The sequence below is a fragment of the Urocampus carinirostris genome, chromosome 2 (genome assembly GCF_059441175.1).
Source record: "Urocampus carinirostris isolate Australia breed hairy pipefish chromosome 2, RoL_Ucar_1.0, whole genome shotgun sequence".
Lineage (NCBI taxonomy): Eukaryota > Metazoa > Chordata > Actinopteri > Syngnathiformes > Syngnathidae > Urocampus > Urocampus carinirostris.
The window spans coordinates 68,486,457-68,507,424 of NC_142350.1; the positions used below are offsets into that span (position 1 = coordinate 68,486,457).

General features: G+C 49.3%; 1 protein-coding gene across 2 annotated transcripts in view; it reads left to right on the forward strand.

Annotated features, from left to right (window-relative positions):
• The first annotated feature begins 5,077 nt into the window (after window positions 1–5,077).
• Window positions 5,078–20,968, forward strand: part of adamtsl4 (ADAMTS like 4) — a 28,300-nt gene continuing 12,409 nt past the window's right edge. Inside the window, exons 1-5 of one of the 2 annotated variants that reach the window (XM_088327600.1) lie at window positions 5,078–5,237; window positions 8,260–8,314; window positions 9,551–10,026; window positions 11,426–11,906; window positions 19,396–19,498. In XM_088327600.1, the coding sequence (XP_088183726.1) occupies window positions 5,215–5,237; window positions 8,260–8,314; window positions 9,551–10,026; window positions 11,426–11,906; window positions 19,396–19,498 (1,138 nt within the window). In that variant the 5' untranslated portion in view covers window positions 5,078–5,214. The remainder of the gene's footprint in view (window positions 5,238–8,259; window positions 8,315–9,550; window positions 10,027–11,425; window positions 11,907–19,395; window positions 19,499–20,968) is intronic. The other variant, XM_088327599.1, reaches the window with a different exon arrangement.

Consider the following 20,968-nt stretch of genomic DNA (forward strand, 5'->3'; position numbering starts at 1 on the left):
GAGCCATAGGTTCCCGACCCCTGCCTTAAGGTATGAAAAAATCCCAAGCGATCTGGCTTTTTTTTTGAAAAAGTCACGCCAACGATCACAGAAACGAAACGTCTACTATCATTGCTAATGAGGCTTTCCCAAGGCTCTTAAGTGCGACACGGTTTCAAATCCGCGTCCTAGCACGAAGCGTCCCTTTCAGATCAAAAGACGGCATCTCCGTTGATATTATTCCGGACATCGACTCGGCCGCTCCGGAGCCTTCCTTTTGATTTTCGGAGCTGTTCGGAGACGGGCTGGCCGGTGTGATTCGGGACGGCGGTCCGAGAGCGCTCCAGTTTGAGGGCGCCGACCGACGGCCGGAGCCTTTCCTTCGGGTTCCTCCGGTAAACGCGGAAACTCGCGATTCCGTCAACCGCTGCCGGTCGTCCCGGCCCTGAGGCGGCAAAGCAGCCCCGGAGCATTTACCGTGCTAAAATGTGTACAAAATGACAGAAAATCGATGAAGCAAAATGCCACGGTGACCGCAAAATATTTAAATAAATCTCAACGACATGACACAATAAGATAAGGTTTTTAAAAAAGGGCAAAACTGGCACCAGGAACTCCTTTTGAAGCATTATTGATGGACAAAGGCTCTGAGATTTTCTTCAAAGCAAATGAAAAACGTTTAAAAACACCTCTTTCCTTGCCGATCGAGCTGAAACAAGGAATGTCGACGGGCCGAGTTTATCTTCAAGTGTCCCAAACTCCTTTTTATAATGTCTTAATCTTGATGCAATGTCTTTGATCTTTCCCACACCCAAACAAGTCCTTGAAGTGGGCGCTTCCAATGGCGATTCGGATGGCATGCAAATTGCTGTGGGAACAGGCGTTCTTTCCGGGATTGATTCCATTGATGACAGGGGGGGAGAGGGTCCCTCGGCCCCCCGCTTTGCTTTCTGGGGCCCGACGTCTCGTCTCGCGTGAAAAGGAACCTGCGCGGGCGCCGCCGCGCTTGTCGACAAACGTCAACCCTTATCGCGTTCTTTTTTCATTTCTTTCCGAATTTGTAGAGAAAAAAGGACGGGAATGGTTCAAAAGTTTGTCCTTTAAAGCCAAAATCGAACATTTTCCTCTTTGCCTGCTCTGAGTTAGCAAGGCGGCATCTGGGATTCTCACTTTTGTTGTTGTTTTTGTTTTGTTCCACTTGCGTATCATACAGTCTTTTTCTAGAGTTGGCTGGCGAGCCTGCTCGACGGAGTGGGACGTTTTTCAGAAAGTCATTTTTCAGCCGTTCTTCTGCTCTCTTTGTGTGTGTTTGCGATACAAAATCTAGTCATAATGTCACTTCTCGTAAAAAGTTCAGCGTCCGAGCGCCACTTTCATCCAAAACGAGGTCGAATTGAATCCAACAGGAAAAAAGACGAATCGGACGCCACGCCGCAAAAGATTGACAAAAAACACCAAATTGTTAGCGATTTCCATCCGATCCGGTTCAAGTATGTCGTCGGCACATTCGCCCAACGCGCAAAAAGTTCCCGGTTTGAGACGGGAAATGCTGCCCCCGCAACCCGTCAACACACCAACCATCTACAAAAAAACTAGTTTTAGATACTTCCAGAGGATAGGGCCGAGTCAAGATTCCTTCGACCAAAACAGAATAGAAGTGAAACATAAGGCAATCAAAAACCACAGCAAGTCTGACACAACATCACAAACCCTTGACCAAAACGACCACACAATGAGTAACGTCGATGAAATGTATTGAAAAATATCGACGAAACGGAGAAGGGAAATAAAAGACGTTCATTTTTGCTGTTTTTTTTCTATTTTGCGGTGCGTCGTTTTCAATTATTTTTCTGCGAATACCGGGACGTTCCATCCTCCGAAAGCAAAACCCAATAACATATCATCTGCTCTATCTACGCGTGTGTGTTACCCAATTTAGCTGTCGCTTGACTCTCTGCGCCCAGTCAAAAATAGCCTCCGAGCTTTACTTTCATCCAAAACAGAGTCAAATTGAAACATACAATGAAAAGAGCACATCACAAACGACCAGCTCAGTAGCCTAGATGGTAAGGCGCCCGCTTTGAGACTGGGAGGTCGGTGGTTCGCGCCCCGGCCGAGTCATTCCTAAGACTTAAAAAGTGGTCGGCGGCGCCCTCTGTTGGCTGCGGCTGCATCGGCTCGCTACAACGGGTCAGGTGCAATCGACATTTCGTTCTGTGTACATTGTTACACAGAATGACAATACAAGGAAATTATTATTATTATTATTATATGATGGACAAATCAGAAATTCAAAGATGAATCCATTTTAAGAGCTGTCGATTCATCTGCAAATCTATTCTCGGTATGGACTTTGCACAAATGTGCCGCTTTCCTTGGGTGTGTGCTACACAATTTAGCGCTGGCTTAGCTCCATTTAGAAAAACGTAACGTTCCTTCGGAGGTCCCGGCTATCTAGAGGGAACCGACGTATCCTCGTAAATATCTTCTTCGCCGTTTATCGTAAATAATAGCCGCGTCAGAACTCGTGCCGAGAAATCCGAGCGAAAAGTGTCATCGGTTGCAAAAAGCCCATGTTTGCATTGGCGGCATCCCATAATACCGGCTTCCGACGGGCGGCACAATGGCGCTTCCTTAGGACAGTTATCATAGCGGCCTTGGGGGGCCGACCGGGGGCCGCGCGTCGCGGGGCGGGGGCGGCCGAGGGGCTCAAACCCGCCGATGCGGGAAATGTCTCGCCGGCGCAAAAGATTGCGCAATCTTTAGCGCAAAACCTAAATGGCGATGATAAAAATAAAAGCGGAATGCAGGGAGGCTGAACGAGGACGTATCGGCACACGGTCTCGAGGCATCGTATGCTACTGTTGCGCTTTTCCACATCCAGAAAATGAAAGCTTCGATGTTACGTCCCCTGTCGTCACCGTCCTTCTTTGTTGGTTTAGCTCGGTGTCATATCCATCGCTCTATAACCGCTACGGTGATACTATAATACACGAGTACTACTACTGAAATACTACCAAAATTCATCGACATCATTTTCGAGGGACATTATTGTCATATTCTTGGTGCATTTTTGTCGTTTTAGTCGATTTTTTGGGGTCAATCGGGTGGTTTTGCTCCTTATATCCACTCTTTAGTGGATTTGGTTGTATTTTGGTTGTTTTTGATTGTCTGCTATTTTTGATGGTTCATTTTTGTTGTTTAATGGTCATTGTTTGGTCCATTTTTTTGGGTGATTTTTCTTCTACTTCGGTAGGATTCTTTTTGGGTCAATCATGTTGCGGTTCTTTGATACGCACACCCTTTGGGGTAGATCCGACGGGCATCCCTGCTGCCTCCATCGTCACCCGCTCTTCAACTCGTGTGCCCGAAATCGCACAACGCGATTGGCGGACGGCGTCGGTCATTCATCCTACCGCGTCTTTTCACCACAACCGTGCAAGGTTCGGCCACTGGAGGGCGCAAGGTCCGATGTCTGCCGTTATTCTTCAGAACCAAAGACATCTGGGTTTTTTTTTCAAATTGGCAGTTTTCCCCTTTTTTCAAACGCGCTAATATTTCTGATGTTTTTTTTTTAATGTGGCCTTTTGTTTCTATCCTTAAAGTGACAGTGTGTAAAATGGATCACGAGTTGTCACTGTTTTGCGTCGCGCAGCCAAAAACAAAGTCTGAAAAGCACGAAGAAGATTACAAACTACAGACTGACCCCTTATGGGGAGAGGGCCCCGACCGGGGTTTGAACTGGGCACAGTTATGTTCGATGATCACACCCCTGTGCCGATTATCCTGCACCCTTGAATGGGACATTTTCACTTCTTCCATTTTCATCCTGGTTTTCACTTCCACCACCACGCCGGCTTTCTTCCTGCTTTTTCTTTTTTTTACTTGGCTCCACGTGTTTTGCGGTTCCAGTTTTGGTTTTCGTTTCTGCTTCGGGCATAACTTTGTTTGGCGAACTTGCGTATGTTTACTACCTGCCACTGTCGCGGTTGCCACGGCGCCCAATTAGCCTCACTCGTGCCGCGCTCATTGACGGATCGGCTTTCTGTCTTTTTAAGCTCAGCGCTCTCGTTTTTCCTCGGTCGGTCCGTCAACAAACTTCTGCCCCGCGAGACGTGGGTTCTGACTCGGTCCTGTTCCTATTGGTCCCGTCCAATATTGTTCCCATTTATTTTGTCCCGTTAAATATTGGTTTTCAGTTTCGTTCTGTCTGTTTTTGTCATGTTTATTTTCCCTCTAGTTTTTGTTTCCGTCTTGTTTGTCCCGTGTATTTGGATATCCTGTTTCATCGTCTATCCTGTCCGGTATTGACGCCATCCGTCCGATATCAACTAGGACAATTGATATCGATCCCGTCGGCCTCCGGCTTCCCGTCTTTTCACTTCAGACTGCTGCCTGACGTACAGGACTCCCCAATTCCTGTCAAATAAAAGGGTTGTGCGAAAACGTCACGCGTTCGGGTCCGGATCTAGTTCTGGTTCCTGACTGCCACCTTCCCTCGTTTTTGGCCTCCAAAACGTGACAAAAATAATGAAAAACGACAGAAGGGAACAATGATGAAAAAGGGAGCAAGAAATTATAAAAAAAAACTAAGAAAAAAATGGGGAAAATGACAAAATAAAGGGAAAAAAGAAAAGATGGGAGAAACCATTTTTTTCAAGGAGTCAATTGAAAATCAACATAATGAGGGGGTGACGAAAAAAATGAGGGGGAGGGGTGGGAAGGGAAGGAAAAACACTAAAACCAATGAAAAGGGAAAAATGAAGAAAATATTTTTTTAAAAATGGAAAATGGGCTCAATGACGAGAAGGAGAACGGATGGGGGGAAAGGTAAAGATAAAAGAAGAAAAGACTTTGGATAAAGAGGTCAAAATGATTTTGTCGGAGATCAATCTCTTCGCAGCGCTTTGATTTTCGTTGATCGCGGGCTGGAGAAAAAGTTTGCTCGAAAAGGGCTCTGGAGCGGCGCCTGGACTTGACAAAACAAACGAAGAAATACAGAATACGAGAAAGACGTCCCACTTTGCACTGGGCGGGCATGACTAAGGGGGGACAGGCGTGCACGCGCGCGTGCATTAGAGAGAGAGAGAGAGTGCAGAGGACGACAAGTTGGAGGCAAACAAAGCCTCCTCCCTTTGATTTGACTTTTTCTCCTTCTCTCTTTTTTTTTGGGCTCCCCCGTTTTGTCGAGGGTCCCTCGCCACTCTCCGATCGCTCCTCACCCGAACCAGGAGCATGCGGATCGCCTCCTTCCTCAGGTATAAGGGCCTGGCCTGGGGAGGGGGGGGGGCACTCTCGTTTGCAAATTCCTGGAGGTTCGGGTCTTCTTTTGACGCGCGGTGTCGCTCCTTTGGTTTTGTGGCGGTGGTCTTGACTTGACTCGCCTCTTCTCGGAAAGCTCTCTTTTTGACGCACACATTTGGAGCGTTCTTTTTGCGCAATTCGAAATTTAGAAAAGGGTCGCGAAGGGGGGAGATCCTGACCTTTTCCCTCGAATGCGTGCACGCGTCTGTTTTGGGGCGCTACGCTCTCTTTGACTCTCTTCGCAGCACTTTTTGTCCTTTTTTTATGCACCGGATCGTTTCGGTTTCTGGCACTTCGACGCTGGGGTCTTTATTTGTCGCGTGCGTGTTCTCGCGCGCGTGCTCCTGTCGGTGGCAGTCTCTCGGCAAGACTTTTCGGGGTCTCATTTTGTCTTCTTGAAAGTCGGGGGTCCTGACGTGCGCGTGGGGCGCGTGCTCGCCTGTGTTCGGTTGACCGCCGCGGCTTGCGGTCACTCGCAGCGCGCCGACAAGAAAGCCAAAGTTGTGCCGCGGTGCTCCTCTCGCGCTCTTCTTGCGGTCGTTTAGCGGTCTGGCGGTGCGTCCACGCGTGGAAAAGACACTTGTTGCTCGCGCTCGCCTGGGAAATTCGGCCGCTCAGCTCCCAAATCGGACGTAAAAACACACAGTGGGTTGCCAGAGCAGAACGAAAGCGAGTCCTGCCTGAATTCAACTCCTTAATTCTTCAAAACGGCTCGAAAATTGTCCGGTACGGGGGTCGTATCCATTTCAGAAACCCGAGCCATCCGCCGGAGACCGTTTCAGCGTTTCGGCAGGAGCCGGACGAGCGACCTCGGTCGGACGCTGGACATCCATGGCGGACACTCTTTGGGATTCCTCATCTTCTTCGCCACGAAGCCTTCTTCGTTTCATTGGCTTCAAGGACATTCTTTCTGTCATCTCAAAGAATATCACGTGACAAGCTCAAACAAGGCACTCGGAATGGTCTCAATCTCAATTCTTGGAATCCTTCGATATACGTTGATGGATATTTCTAAGGGTCCGAGGATCCCTCGAGCGCAACGCCGGACAGTTTTCTTCACCGCTGACCTGCAAAGAGGGTACCGGTCCATTCCTCGATGTGGTGGGCCCTGCTCCTCTTTTGCCTCCTTCGGACTGTTCCCTGGAGAAGGATCGAGCTCGGATCTCCACGGCTGGAATTTTCATTTCCAGTTTTGCCGTGAGACTCCGTATTTCGCAAGCGTACAGGGAGATGGAAGAAGGCAGTGCTTGGATAAGTCAAGTTTTATTTGTTTGGCCCTTAATCACAAAGAGTCTCAAAGGGCTGCACAGGTTATTGCAAACCACAGACTATTATTTCAGACTATCATGACAGCATCCCCTGGTCTGAAACCTACATGAGGGCAAGGAAAAACTCAAAACCCTCAACATGAGAAAAATGAAGAAACCTTGAGAAAAGACCGCACATAAAGTAATCCCCCTTCCAGGACGACCAGGCTGAAATGGATGTTGCAATAATAAATAATACACGGATATTTTCAACAAAAAATATAGGTTATTCATATGAGAATAGAATAGAAGTGTGTTTTAAGCTTATATTGAAACATTTCCGCTTAGATTGCAGATCCGATCTCAGGGGGAAGAGCGTTTCACAGCACCGGGGCCTGGATGGAGAACGCTCTCGAACCTGCGGATTTCTTCTTGGTTCTTGGGATCGCTAATGGACCAGCATTTTCAGAGCGAAGGCCGGAACATAGGGTGAATTTAAATCTGAAAGATAGGAGGGAGCAAGTCCGTGAATGATTTTGTATACTACCAAGAGAACCTTGAAATCACATCTTAAGCTAACAGGGAGCCGATGCAGGTTAGCTCAAATCGGGGTCAAACTTTCTTGTCTTAATTAAAAGCCTCTCTGCAGCATTTTGTACCAGCTGCTGGCTCTTGATTTTGGACTTCTGGAGACCGGAGAGTAGTGCATGACAGTCATCGAGAGGGGAAGTAACAAACGCGTGAATTCTAATCCCTGCATCCGACTGAGACAGCATAGGACGAATTTTAGCAATGTTGCGTATATGGAAAAAAGCTCTTCTAGTCATATTCTTAACGTGTGTTTGAAAGGACAGATGGGGGTCAAATAGGACGCCTACATTTTTGACCGAGTCGCTCTGGCTAAGATTACATTTGTCAATGTTCAGAGCCCTTTTTAAGAACAAGTCACGGCATTGAGACGGACCAATCACTAGCATTTCGGCCTTCTCAGAGTTAAGGCGCAAGAAGTTAAGTGACATCCATTCTTTGATCTCAGTGAAGCAGGCCTCCAAATTTCCAAGGTTTAATGTGGCCGGCAGATACCTCCATCGGAAGATAGAGTCGAGTGTCATCTGCGTAGCAATGGAGAGTCTGCTCTTTGAATTCTTTGCCATGTTCTCGTCCCTCCAGATGGCTTGAGATGTCTGGCCATTGCAGCTGTGATTTGAGCTACGCTGGCCATCATTTCATTTCCGTTTATCCATCCGTCCATGATGTGCAGCGCTTATCCTCAGTAGGGTCGCGGGGGTGCCGGAGCCCATCCCGGCTGTCCTCGGGCAGTGGGCAGGGGACACCCTCATCTGCTTGCCACACAGAGACATACAACTCACTCGCTCATTCACATCTAGGGACAATTCAGTTAGGCCAATCAACTTGACATGCATGTTTTTGGAATGTGGGAGGAAACCCACGCAAGCACGGGGAGAACATGCAAACTCCACGCAGGAGGTTCGATCTCATGACCTCAGAACTCTGCCGCACGAGCGCGAACCACCGTGTTGTCGTGCTGCCCCATTTCCGTTTCTTTATATCGAAAACATCTTCTTCCCTATGTTTCTTCCGGATTTGCGTTCACGCCGGTGCAATTCGTTTTCATTCGTGGCTTTTCTTCATCACGGATGCGTCCTTCGGCGCTTCGCCGGAGCAAAAGACGAACAAAAACATGTTTCTGATTTTTTTTTCCACGCAGGCTGTTGGCGCTGTGGGCCGTGTCAGAGGTCGCGACCTCCGCGAGCGAGAGGAAGGTGAGTCATTGGCTCTTGACGCCGGGGGTCAAAGGTCACACCCACCGGCTTCCGCGTCCCGTACTCATCTAAGACCTGGAAAACCAAAGCCTCCCCTCCCCTAAACGGCATGTCCGAGCGAGCCGTCGCTTTTTGCGATGCGGGGGCCCGCGCGCCTCTATCAAGGGGGTGGCAGGGGGGGCCCGGGGGCCGACTCACCTCGCTTTCCTTCGGGGTCAGCGAGTGTCCCTCATTAAGGCGAGTCCCCGGCACTCGGAGGCCCCCGCTTTTGCTACTCGGCACGTAGCGGATGTGCGTACGATGTGGTGCTCGTGGTGAGGGACCCCTCCCCCCTCCGTCTTTCTTTCCCCCCTCCCCCTTTTTCTCAAGACGCCCCGAAAAGTCACTTTTTGGGAGACTTGAAAGGGAATAACCGCTTGCACTCGAGTGTGGTTTCCATGAATTTCATTTCGGGAGTTTTTCCACAAGGCTTTTTTTTTTTTTTTTTTTTTTGCAAAGCATTTCTTCTTCCCCATTTTGCAATAAAAACACAACGTAGGTACACATATATTTCCCCCCGTTCCTCAAAAGAATTGGAATGTTTTTCAGGGGATTTTCAGCTCAATAGAGTAGCGTGGATTCCTTGGTATAATAAAGTGTCCCAAGCGCCACCTGGCTTAGCGCAACGCCAATCGGGTTTATCCCGGGCGCCGCCCTTGCCGGTGGAAAGCGTACGCCATTTTTTTGTCCTTTGCCGGAATCGATGCCGCGCACGCCGCCCGTCGCGGCACCCGAAACACGTGTGCGAAATCCTTCTACACACGTGTGCTTCTGGACACATGTGTGCCTGCAGGAAGTGGGCGGGGCCTCCAAAAGGTTTTGCCGCCGTCCTCCAAAATATGGCGCTCATCTCCTTGATCGACTCGAACAGGAACAGCCGTCCGTTTGGCAAACGAAAGACCCGAACGTATGAAGACGATTCCACTTTAACAGCTCTTTTACAGAGCCTAGCGAAAGTATTGCCCCCCCCCCCTAAGAACTTTAGGGCAAGACATGTTAGTGTTCACGTCTCATACATTTTTCTCATTGAGTTTATCTTTACAGTCAATTCGAATTTGTAATCGATTTTTTTCCCCATACAAGCATGTTCAATGTTACTTTTTGTTTAGAGTATTTATGATTTCATACGTTATTCATGATTCATAATTGACGCATTCGAACGGATGTCATCGATCGATTTGACTTTCTTTCTTTTAGGCAGGCGCCCGGCGATCCAGGCAAGCGTCGGAGGCGGGGCTGGCGGAAGGGGCGTGGTCGACGTGGACCGATTGGTCGACTTGCTCGCAGTCGTGCGGAGTGGGCGTGTCCCAGAGAAGCAGGAAGTGCTCGCCGCCGACCCCGCCCCCCGTGTCCTACTCGCCGCCCGATTGGGGTGCGGGCGGCCCCGCCCTCTTCGACCCCGCCCACGACCGGGGTCCGAACCTCGACCGGGGGCTGTCGCTGTTTCGGGACGGTCCCGCGGGGGGCGCCGTACCCTCTTCCTCGTTTTACGGGAACGAGCGATCCTCCCACGGCGTTTCGGTGTACCGCTCCCCTTATGATAGCGCCCCCTCCAGGGCCTATCATCAACAGCAGCAACGCACGGTGAGGAGGCCCGGCGGGACCGGAACCGGACCGGAAAGCGGCAACGGGAGGTCGGTCGGCGCCGGCCGGGAAGGATCGACCGCCGGGAGGTGAGCCCGACCCCGCCTCCGAACAAACAGAGAACGTGAAAGGAAACGAACCCCAGATAAAACGATTCCGACACATTCGAAAAGGTTCTCCTCCAGAACTTTCTTTTAATGCAAACTACCAGGTTACAAAAGACACATCTACCCTAAAGGGTGTGCATATCAAAGAACAGCAACATGATTGACCCAAAAGAGAATCCTACCAAAGTAGAAGAAAAATCACCCAAATAAATGGACCGAACAATGACCATTAAACAATAAAAATAACCATCAAAAATACCAGACAATTAAAAAGTACAACAAAATTGACTAAACAATGAAAATAAGGAGCAAAACCACCCGACTGACCCATAAAAAATCTACTAAAACGACAAAAATACACCAAGAAAATGACAATAATGTCCCTCCAAAAAATCTGAAACAACTATAATATGTCAAAATTGACCAAGAACAAATAAAAATTTGAAAAAACACATTGACCCAAAAAACCCTGACATAATTCATTAAAAATGACCAAAATGATCAAAAAAATGACAAAAATGACCCCCAAAAAATCTCAAAACACCAAAAAAGGACAAATGACCAAAAAACAAACAGAACTGACCAAAAAACAGTTGTAAATAAACAAAAAAACTCAAAAAAATAATTAAAGATAATACAAAGACGACAATAAATTGACTGGAAAACGATCCAAAATTGATCAAAACCTCACAAAATTGTCAAAAAAGATAAATAAAGATGCAACAAAAACAACAACAATAATGGGCCCAATTTGTTTTTCTTGTGGGAGCAAAAATGTGACCAAAAAGAATAAAAAAAGATTAAAAAAATCAAACAAAAATTGACTAGAAAAATGGATGTCAAGAAGATCACCAAAATTGACCCCCCCCCCAAAAAAAAACAAACCACGAAAAAGAATTAAAAACTGACCCACGTTTGACAAAAAAATAAATAAAATTGAACAATTTGATCCGTTTATAGTTGAGTAGAAACTCCAAATAAAGAGAAAAAAGACATCGATGAGTTTTGAACCTACAATGAGAACAGGAGAGGCCTAAACAAAAACAAAAACCCTCAAGATGTACAATAACCAACTCAAACTTTATAGTTTAACAGACATCTGAAAAAAGGAAAGAAGGCATCAATGGATTTTGAGCTTGCAAGGAGAAAAGGAGGGGACTCAAGCCCTCAAGAGGCAAAAAATTGAGCCCTTTCTTTCGATGAAAATTCAGATCCGCCCGAAAGGGTGTGGGGATCAAAGAACTCGATTTGCAGGAAAGACAAAACAAATTACGACTGAAATAACCCCCAAAAAACAGCAAACATTGACTTCAAAAAAGACAAATGAAAGGACCAAATGCAAGGAAAATTTTTTGATCCGGGCGGGGGTGTATTTTCCCAGGCGGTGGGCGGTGCGTCCGGGACAGTTCGGCTACGGCAAAGTTCCCTTCTCGCTGCCGTTGCACCGAGCCAATCGGCAAGCTCGCCACCTAGCCAACGCCACGGAGGAGGAGGAGGAGGCCGCGCCCATTTCTGTACCCAGCACGCCCCCCGCGCCTCGCAGAAGCCCGCCCGGGAGGGTTTGGGTCCCGCCCCCTCGGCCGGACTTCAGGCCCGCTTCCGCCTCCGGATGGGACGCTCGGCGCCGTTTCGATTGGCCGCCGTCCGGCTCCTCCCGCTCGCCGTCCGGCTCCTCCCGCTCGACGTCCGGCTCCTCCCGCTCGACGTCCGGCTCCTCCCGCTCGCCGTACGCCGCGCCCCTACACCGAGCCTCCCGACCGGGATCGGGGACCTTGCCGCTTCACGGCGGGAGCGGGCCGAGCCTAACGCTCCGGTACCGGTGCGCCGGCCCCCAGGAGGAATTTCGCAGGTGCTTCTCGCAGGTGAGGTCGCCCGTTTCCTCCTTACGACCAATAAGCAGCTAGCAAAAGTTGGGAGGCGGGGCTTAAAGGTCCTATTTGACCGTGAGATTTCAGAATATCGGAAAAAAATTGCCACAAAAATAAGGATAAAAAAATCCCCCAAAACAGTGAGAAGCTTGCAAATGTTGTGAGGTGGGCTTAAAGGGCCAGCGTGTATTATCTGACCACTAGATTTAGAAAGACAGGAAAAAAAACACCACAAAGGAGAAGATTTAAAAAACTGAAAAACGAATGCCGCAAAAATGGCAAGAAATTGAAAATAAATCTGTAAAACGAAACAAAAAATACTGGAAACTAAAATGCCCAAAAAATGGAATCACCACCCAAAAATGGCGTCAAAATTTGGGTGAAACGAAAAAAAAAATCTGAAAAAAAAGACATTCCGAAAAAAAGAAGTTTCCTGAATAACTTTGAAAAAAAACGTCAAACTATTTTTGTAAAAACGGGAAAACATATATTAAAAACAAAACAAACCTTTTGCAAAACGGAGACACATTTTTGGGGCGGGAATGTCTTTTTCAAGGGACAATGTGTAATATTGACCTCTGGATGTCTCTGTAAGCGGCTAAAAAGCAAGGGACACAGGACCAACAATTTTTTACCACTAGGAGGTGCTCAAAAATACACAAGTTATAGATAAATTCCCTTTTTTGCTATATGAGTCATCCCTTTTCAGCAAAACACCCACATCAAATGTTCGGATTCTCCACGTTTGAAATGAAGAATGAATTCAAACGTCGTCTCGCTCCAACTTGACTTTTAAAGACATCTTGGCTCTGAGTCGAACTTGTTCATTTCCACGATGGGGACTCGTGTGGCCCTCCCCCCGCACCTTGACTCGCTTTTACGAGGGCGAGTCGTCCGAGGTCGTCCGGAGACGTTTGGGGAAGGTCGGCTCGTTCCCTAGCGCCGGCTGACATTTTGGACGCGGGAACGGAACGGGAACGGGAAAAAATCTAGCGGGCGCTTGGCAAACGTCCCGCGTTCCCGGGCAGGCAGGAGGCCGACCGGCCGTCTTCCAAGAATGTGAACTTGTCGCAATTCAAAGTGACATCGGGAGGAGGGGAGGGGGGCCGCCGGACGCTCGACCGAGATCCGAGGCGACGGAGCGAAAAGTCGGACCCCGCTCGCCGGCGGACGCGAGATCCTTATTTGGTCACGCCGGAACCTGCGAACAGTTCGCGGCCTGGGCGGGAGGCCGCAAGTAACAAAAGAAAAGGTACTTATGGTCAAATGAAGAGCGGAAACAAATTCCGCTCGGCTGTTTCGGAGCGAGCTCGCCTCCCCCTCGGCCGTTCGCTCCACCTTTGCCAAACCTCCCCCGGCCGCTTCTTTCTGTCTGGTTAGCAGATGCCGGATAAGCGACTAAAAAGTCAGATAGTAACGACGAATGAGGTCCGTGTCGCATAATATTTATAGACCTCGGCACCGGGGCACTCGAACAAAAAAAATCCTATGGAGAATAGTGCCAGATTGCGACTCAAACCTGAGGCGTTCTCTTTTTGTGTTGTCGTCATAGTCACTGACCGCATCGGATTCGCTTGTCACCGTCCCTCGAGGACGAAAGGGAACTCGGGCGACCGAACGATACCGAAAGGGAAAGATCGTGAGCCGGAGGGATCACCTTCCCTGTTGTTCGACCGTGGACTTTGCCGGATTCGCCGCTGAAAAAGTTCAAATAGCGTGGAGAATTCTCAGATCCCGTATCAGAAAGGATAGGAATCGTGTCGGCCGACCTCGACCGGTTTGGGGTTTTTCTCGTCGTCTAGGAGCTTAGCCTTGGTTTTCGGCCGCGTCCGGGACGGACGACGATGGCGTCTGATACCGACGGACCGAAATAGTTTTTGTCAACCGTTTTGTACTTATCTTTTGAAGCGAGGCCGAGAGATAAGTGCAAGTGGCCTCTCTTAGTTCTTAAGGGACCCGGCTTCGGCTCTTGACTTTTCTCTGCCGGGGCTTTTTAGAGCGCTCGTCTTTTCGCCGCAAAACGGCAGCCGGATCCCCGTGACTCTGTTTCCCGAGGAATTTTGCGTTTTACCCGGTAAATCGCGTTCTCCTTCCGAACGAGCGTGTACACTTGGATCAAACTGCTTTGCAGTCGGCGCATCATAAAAGAAATGGAAGAGAAGGCGTACGCGAACCCGCGGAAGCAGTGAACAATTGTCACAGTTTCGGGCTCGAGAGCGTTTAGCCGAGACACTCCATATCCGTTTTGGCTTCCGACCACGACGAGATGTCTTCGACCTTTTTTCTCCCCGGGCAAAAAATATTCAAAAATAAATGAGCGCAATTCAGAACCCTTGAAGTCCGTGCTCACGTTCGCCCCGTGGAATTCCCTTTGTTTTTTTTGTTCCCGAATAAACCACACCCCCTTCTCGACACGCCGCCTACTATTTGCCACGGGTGACGCGCAAGCAAATAGGTGCCTTTAAGCTGACTCCCTGATTTCAGTTCGTCGTATCGTTATAAACCTGGCTAGGATGGCAATAAATGCAGTAGGGAGAATATCTCCGGAAGGAGAAATTCAACGCCTCTGCCATCATTGTATTTACCTACACTTTGTAGCGTGATAGAAAAACTTGATTCTGGTAAATCGAGTGTTGGGCTTAGCGAAAACAGCGGTAGAGCAGCACAGGAGGACGTCTCCATCGAGGCCTTGCTACAGTATTCTCTGCCACGCACTTCTTGTTTCTGAGGAATGATGTTCCAGGAAGGCTTTCCTCGGTGACGTGCTAGTCTCAACGGCGATGCAGGGACAAAAATCGTTCTCGGGCGTTTTCTTTACCGAAACGGCTTCTCGCCTTGAGACGTGACGTGTTCCGTCAGTCTCGGTGGACCGGGGTGGGGTTCTCAATCACGCTCCAAGTCCCACACGTTGCTTCGCGCACAGAAAGTAGCGGTGGGAATTCTGGCTTTTAACAGAACTAATAGGATCTGACAAAGGTCCTACCACCAGGGGGCCCCGACCGGGGTTTGAATTGAGCACAGGCGTGTCCAATCACCACACACCGGCTCCCGATCTTACCGCACATTCTAAAAAGGACATTTTGATCCCCCGCACGAGGTCGGGCCATTACCCTCTTGCTTTTCATTGCCACCTTCATGCCGGGTTAGTTTTTTATTTCCAGTGACATACTTCTCGAGTTTCTAGTTTAGAATTTGTCAGCTTTGCTTTTTGTTTCCAGTTTCTTGTTTGGCAATTTCGGGAGTGGCTTTGTGCCCACTTCTTTCTTTGCTACTTTGGTACCGGTTTCTTATAATAATAATGATAATGCATTTTATTTAAAAGCGCCTTTCAGGCCACCCAAGGACACTGTACAGACAATGGAAAGAATACAATTTAAAAAGAAAGACTGTCTCTCGGTCGGCAAATGCCTCCCCCCACACGGGTCCATCACCCTCAAACCCTCAACACACAACCGGGTCGTTCAGCTCGGCTGGCTAAAAAGAGCCGGCTCTCAAACGGCTCCTCGGGTTGACTTTATGGCTTTCTTTCGTATTTTACCACTTCTTTTGTAACAGTATGCCCACGATCGCTTTTGCCAGTGTCTCAAAGGGAGCCGGCTCCCATCGTTCCCTTCTTAGAGCCGGCCGGTCGAGGCATTACCACAAAACGTCAGCGTTTGGAAGCCTGCCCTCGACGGGATGGGAGTTGGCTCCCGTCGTTCACTTCGAGTCATAAAGTCATTCCGTTCTCTAACGATGCGTCACCGACTGGAATGGAGCCACCGCCGACGGGTGGCGAGCCAGCTCCCATCATTCCCTACAAAGAGACAGCTCATTACGTTTAGCATACTTTAGGTTTACCAACGTTTTTATACTTTTTGTTTCGATGTGAAAATTTGAGACAAGAGGCGACTCCCTCTCGGCTCTCGGGGCCTTTCGTGTGCGGACGACGCGTCGCTCACTAAAAAGAGCCGGCCCTCGGGGCCGTTCCGTTCAGTAAAAGCGAAGGTGGAGAAAGAGCGAGTGAGGAATGCGAGGAGGAATGTGCGGAAAGGCAGAGGTGCGCAAAAAAGGGGACATTTGAGACGAGCCGACGCGAGAGGAAGAAAAGCGGCACGTGGCGGCGTGGCCCCCCCCCAAAATGAGAGCGATTTCGCCCCGCTCGGCTAGCTTTCAAGCGCTAGTTCGACGGCTCCCTTCTTGTCTGTGATGATGTCATGATGGGCGTCGCCACACGTGTTTCAACAAATGCCATGGTGAGGCGCTCGCTCTGGCCCCATTTTTTTTTGTGTGTTTTTGGCACAAGTGGAAAACAAAACACCTCACGTTCGGCAGCGACAAACGTCCGCTTTCGTCGACGCGTGAAAAAGGCCCACGCGCTTTTCTTTCTTTCCGTTCGATCCCAAAGGAAAGCCTGTAGAAAGGAGCGAGATGTGAAAATCCATCTCCGGCGCTTTCCCGATCCCCATCTTGTTTTCGTCCGTCAAGCAACGCAACCCTAAGCGTCGTCTCGGATGCACTCCGTTGTTTTGGATCTCCGGGCCCCTTTTGCCTACCTATTGCTTCCAAGGGCACCCGCTCTTCTTACTGACTGACTATGTCATTAAATGGTAAATGGTCTGCATTTCTATAGCGCTTTTCAATGTGCTTCACACTTACCCATAAACACACACACACTCACGCACCGACAGCGTCCATGCAGCCATGCAAGGCGCTGACTGGCTTATTGGGGGCACTAGGGATTCAGCGTCTTGCTCAAGGACACTCCGACATATAACTCGGAGGAGTCCGGAATCGAACCTGTGACCTCGACCCGAGACGAGCGCTTTACCTCCTGAGCCGACGCCGCCCCATTCTACCTTTTATGTTGTGCTTTCATGGGTTGAAAAGTGCTTGGCGACAATTTCAAGCAATAACATGTTTCTCGACCGTCTCACTCGATATAATGATCGTAGTAAACGAAAAAAAATAAATTAGGTCTGCGTGAAATGGGTCCGACGCTGCTCTCCGGTGGCTTCGCTTTTCCGTTAGATGTTTTGTTCCCTGATGACTAACAGCAGCCGGCATGAGTTTGTATGGCTTTGTCACATAAAGCGTCGGGTCAAGAGAAGAATAAAAAATTGGCTTTGAAAGCGCTTGAAAACCTGCTTGAATTGGAAAAAGATGTGGTTGATGGACGCGTGTGGATGGCCCGCTTCCTGTTTTCTTTTGGGTGGAGGGTTCCAGGCCGCGCTCGCTTCCTGCCGCCGCGACGCTCGCCGTCCTTTTCACCCGTTCGCACGACGACGTGACCCGGTGAGCCGGCCGATAACGTTTTCCTGCGACAGAAGTGACGACGAGACGAAATGTCTATTTCGGGGTTTTTTTTTGTTTTGTTTGTTTGCCTGATGGAGACGGTCACGTATGCGTCGCAAATGATCCAAATGGATAAGTTTTCTTGCGTGTCACGGCAAAGGTGATGCCCCAAAGGAGGCCTTTAAACCCTTTTGGCCAACATTAACAATTCCTCATTGTCATGTCCTGCATGGTCGCCATGACACCCAGCTGGTCCCGCCCCTTGACACCGGCTGACACAGATTGACTTAATTGCGTGTGGGATTCTTAAGGGCTCGTTTTGTCTTTGGTCCCTACGTGTAGGACAACTTTTATTTTCTAAATAAAAGTGACTGATCGTCTACGCAAAAATGAGTTTACCCTTCCTGCCTCTTGGACCATTCCCTGACACTCCAAAAAAAACAGTGGATCGTAGTGTAAATAAGACATTTTGTAAAAACTAGCATTAGCTCAAAAACGCAGACTGGAACAGACTTGGGCGGAAATAGAGAAAAAGGTGTCGCCTCGGAAACACGTGTAGGAAGCGAAATGTTTACTCTTTGACGAGATGAATTTCTTACGATAAAGATGAAAAAAACGAGAAAAGCGCTTCATTGAACCACAAAGACGTCGTCGATGACACTGGAGCTTAGAACCGATGCGAGAACCCGGACGTATTTGGAGGCGGTGCCTAACGATTTGCCGCGTCATATTTCCAGAATTACTGGCGTCACGACGAGCTCGAGTCTTTGTGAGCAAACCGGCAGCCGTCGTCACCGTGGATTCGTCGTCGTCGTGACGACCGAGTCCCCCGTTGTCGTCGCGACAATGGAATTGTTATCGTTGCCGACCGCTATCGTCGTCGTGACGTTAGAAACGTCTTTGTCGTCGGGACGTTTGAATCGTCGCGGCCCACGTGACGACAGAATCCTCGTTGCCGCGATGATAAAATCGTCACCGTCGTCGTGACGACAGAATCCTCGTTGTCGTCTCGGCGATAGAACAACCATCGTCGTCGCGACGGTAGCATCGTCGCGTATGACAATAGGACGGTCGGTGAGGCCGCGACGATCGAATCCAAAAATTTGCGTTGTCCTGGGTTCCAACGACCTTGTATGTGACCTTCACTTCCTCCGATCGCCTTAAAGCTGAATTCAGCCCGTTCAAGGTTGCTTTTTAATGCCGAAAGTGGAGTTCGGTTCAACCCCAAATCTTATTTCGGGGACCCTGAACTTGGTCAGGGTGGTCCCAAAGCGCATCCTCCTCACCTTTCAAATCTGACTTTCCCATCCGACTTCTTTGTCTTTTGACCAGTTTTTCTCTCGTGCTTCTCTCCATCACGCGGGGAGGGGAGGCCCCGCCTCGTCCAGCGCTAGACCCGCCCCCTCGCGTGCCGGTTCCTGCCTCGTGGCATTCGAACCTGATCCCGACCATAAGACCTGCAGTACGTCTCCCGCGCGTGTCGGGTTTCTCTCTCGGCTGGCCGGGACCCCTTTGGGCCACGTGAGCCTGAGGCCCCGCACGCCACCGCACAAACAACAGACTTCCATCCATCCATCCATGATCTGCACGGCTTATCCTCAGTAGGGTCGCGGGGGTGCTGGAGCCCATTCCAACTATTTGGGGCAAGGGGACACCTTGAGCCGGTTGCCAGCCTGTCGCAGGGCATTCATTCACTGGTCATTTGGGAATTTGGGAAAATTTGACAATTTGGTTAGGCCAATAAAACTAGCACGCATGTTTTTGCAATGTGGGAGGAAACCGGAGAGCCTGAAGGAAACCCCCGCTAGCAAGGGGAGAACATGCAAACTCCACACAGGAGGTTCGGTCTCACGACCTCGGAACTGTGCCGCACGCGCGCTAACCACTGCGCCGCCGAGCCGCCCAACCACAAACTTGTTTTGAAAAAAAGCGACGCGAAATCCCCACTCGCCGCCCGACCGGAACAGCTTTAAGGTTTGGTCTGGACGCCCGAGCGAGGACACGCCCGCTGGCTTCCCAAACTGGCGAAAACGCTGATTTACCGTTGAACACAAATCCAAAGAAACATCATGAAAAGCGATGCCCCGGTGTGAGCGGCTTCTGCTTTCCAGATGGCGAAGGTTTTTTTGCGCTCCCTCTTTCCTCCCCCGCCCCTGTTTCCACATTGCCGGACGCGCTCCTTATTTCTTCTTCTTTTTTTTTCCGGCAGGCCTGCGCCGGAGCCCACGTGGATCGGCGAGCCGAGCAGTGCGCCGCCTTCGACGCCAAAGAGTTTATGGGTCGACTCTACAGCTGGGAGCCTTTCAACGAAGGTGGGGGCTTCTTTTCCCGGGGCAATGCACTAGGTGGCAGCAGAGAGTTCATTGTCAGAGTGAATACCATTTTAAGAAGTAGCGGGGTTTTTTTAGGGGCCGGGTGAATCGATAGAGGCCATCATTTTATTTGGTGAATTATTCTCCTCTCTAAGCTTTTTTCATGGAGGAAAGAAGGAACGGGAGGAAGGTAGAGAGGAGAAAGGCAGGTAAAGGAGAAAAAATGAAGGGTGAAGGGATGAAAGGAAAGAAAGATAAATGGAAGGAATGAAGCAAAAGAGGGAGGGAGGAGAAGAAAGGAAGGGAGCAGAGAGAAAGGGGGGAAAGAATGGTGGAAGGATGAAAGGAAAAAAGGATGAGTGGAACTAATGAAGCAAAAAGGGTAAGAGGTGAATAAGGGAAAGAAGGAAGGAAGATAGATAGAAGGAAGGATTCAACAATGTGGTTTTCTGGTTGTGGTCATTGCTTAGCCTCTGCCGTAGGGGGCAGTGAAGAGTTTCTCATGAGGGTGCACAACATTTGGAGCGGCGGCCATTGATTCTTGAATGAAGAAGCGCCGAAGTCAATTCCAAGATGCTTTTCCATTTTTGAAACGACTTCCACGTGAAAGATGATTTGCAAACATTCCTTTTCTTTTTTGGGATGCGGCGGCTCCGTTCCAACGCCTTCATTTCCTCACATTGTTTCGATGCGGGCGTACTCGGGGCAAACCACGAGGCACTCGCCTCTTCTCCGGTCGACGCGACCGCCTCTAGAAGTAGTATCTCTTTTTCTTCTTTTCTTCTCTATTTTTTCTCACTCTCCTTCTTTCTCTCGAATGGACTCTCACGTGGCCCCCGCCTGAGCTCAGATGATTTTGACAGCCCCGGGCTAGACAAGTCAAGGGGGCTTAACTCGAGAGCCGCCCTGGTCTCGGCCAATCCTCGGCACTATTATCTTTCCTTTTTTTCCCGGCGCAATTCTTTGCGCGTGAAGTCGGTCGGAGGCGTGTCAGGTTCGGGGTCACGCCCGCAAATATTTCTCACGGATTTTTTAATCTTCCCCCCTTTTCAGACGTTCTCCTTCGATAGAAATTTAGCATGCTTATATTTGCATATTCCTGTAAGCGTTTTAGGGGTGAGAACCTCACGTTTTGTCAAACGATTCCAATTTCTCAAACTCCCCTGATCTGAAACCGACACGCGGGCAAGGAAAAACTCAAAACCTCAGCGCGAGGAAAATAAGAAACCTTGAGAAGGGGCCTCGCAAGGGGTCATCCTTCTTCCCGGATGACCGGGGTGCAATAGATTTAGCGTTGGGGAACGGTCCACAAAACCGAGTCAACATCAATAGGAAAAACATAGGTAAGATGTAAAACCTCTCGTGAGTGTGGATGTATTTTTGCTCTTGATTGAAGTCAATTGCTGAGACTTGAATCTCCTCTGCAGGCCACTGTTTGGCTTTGACTTTAGTTTGTAAACAGAAAGTCAT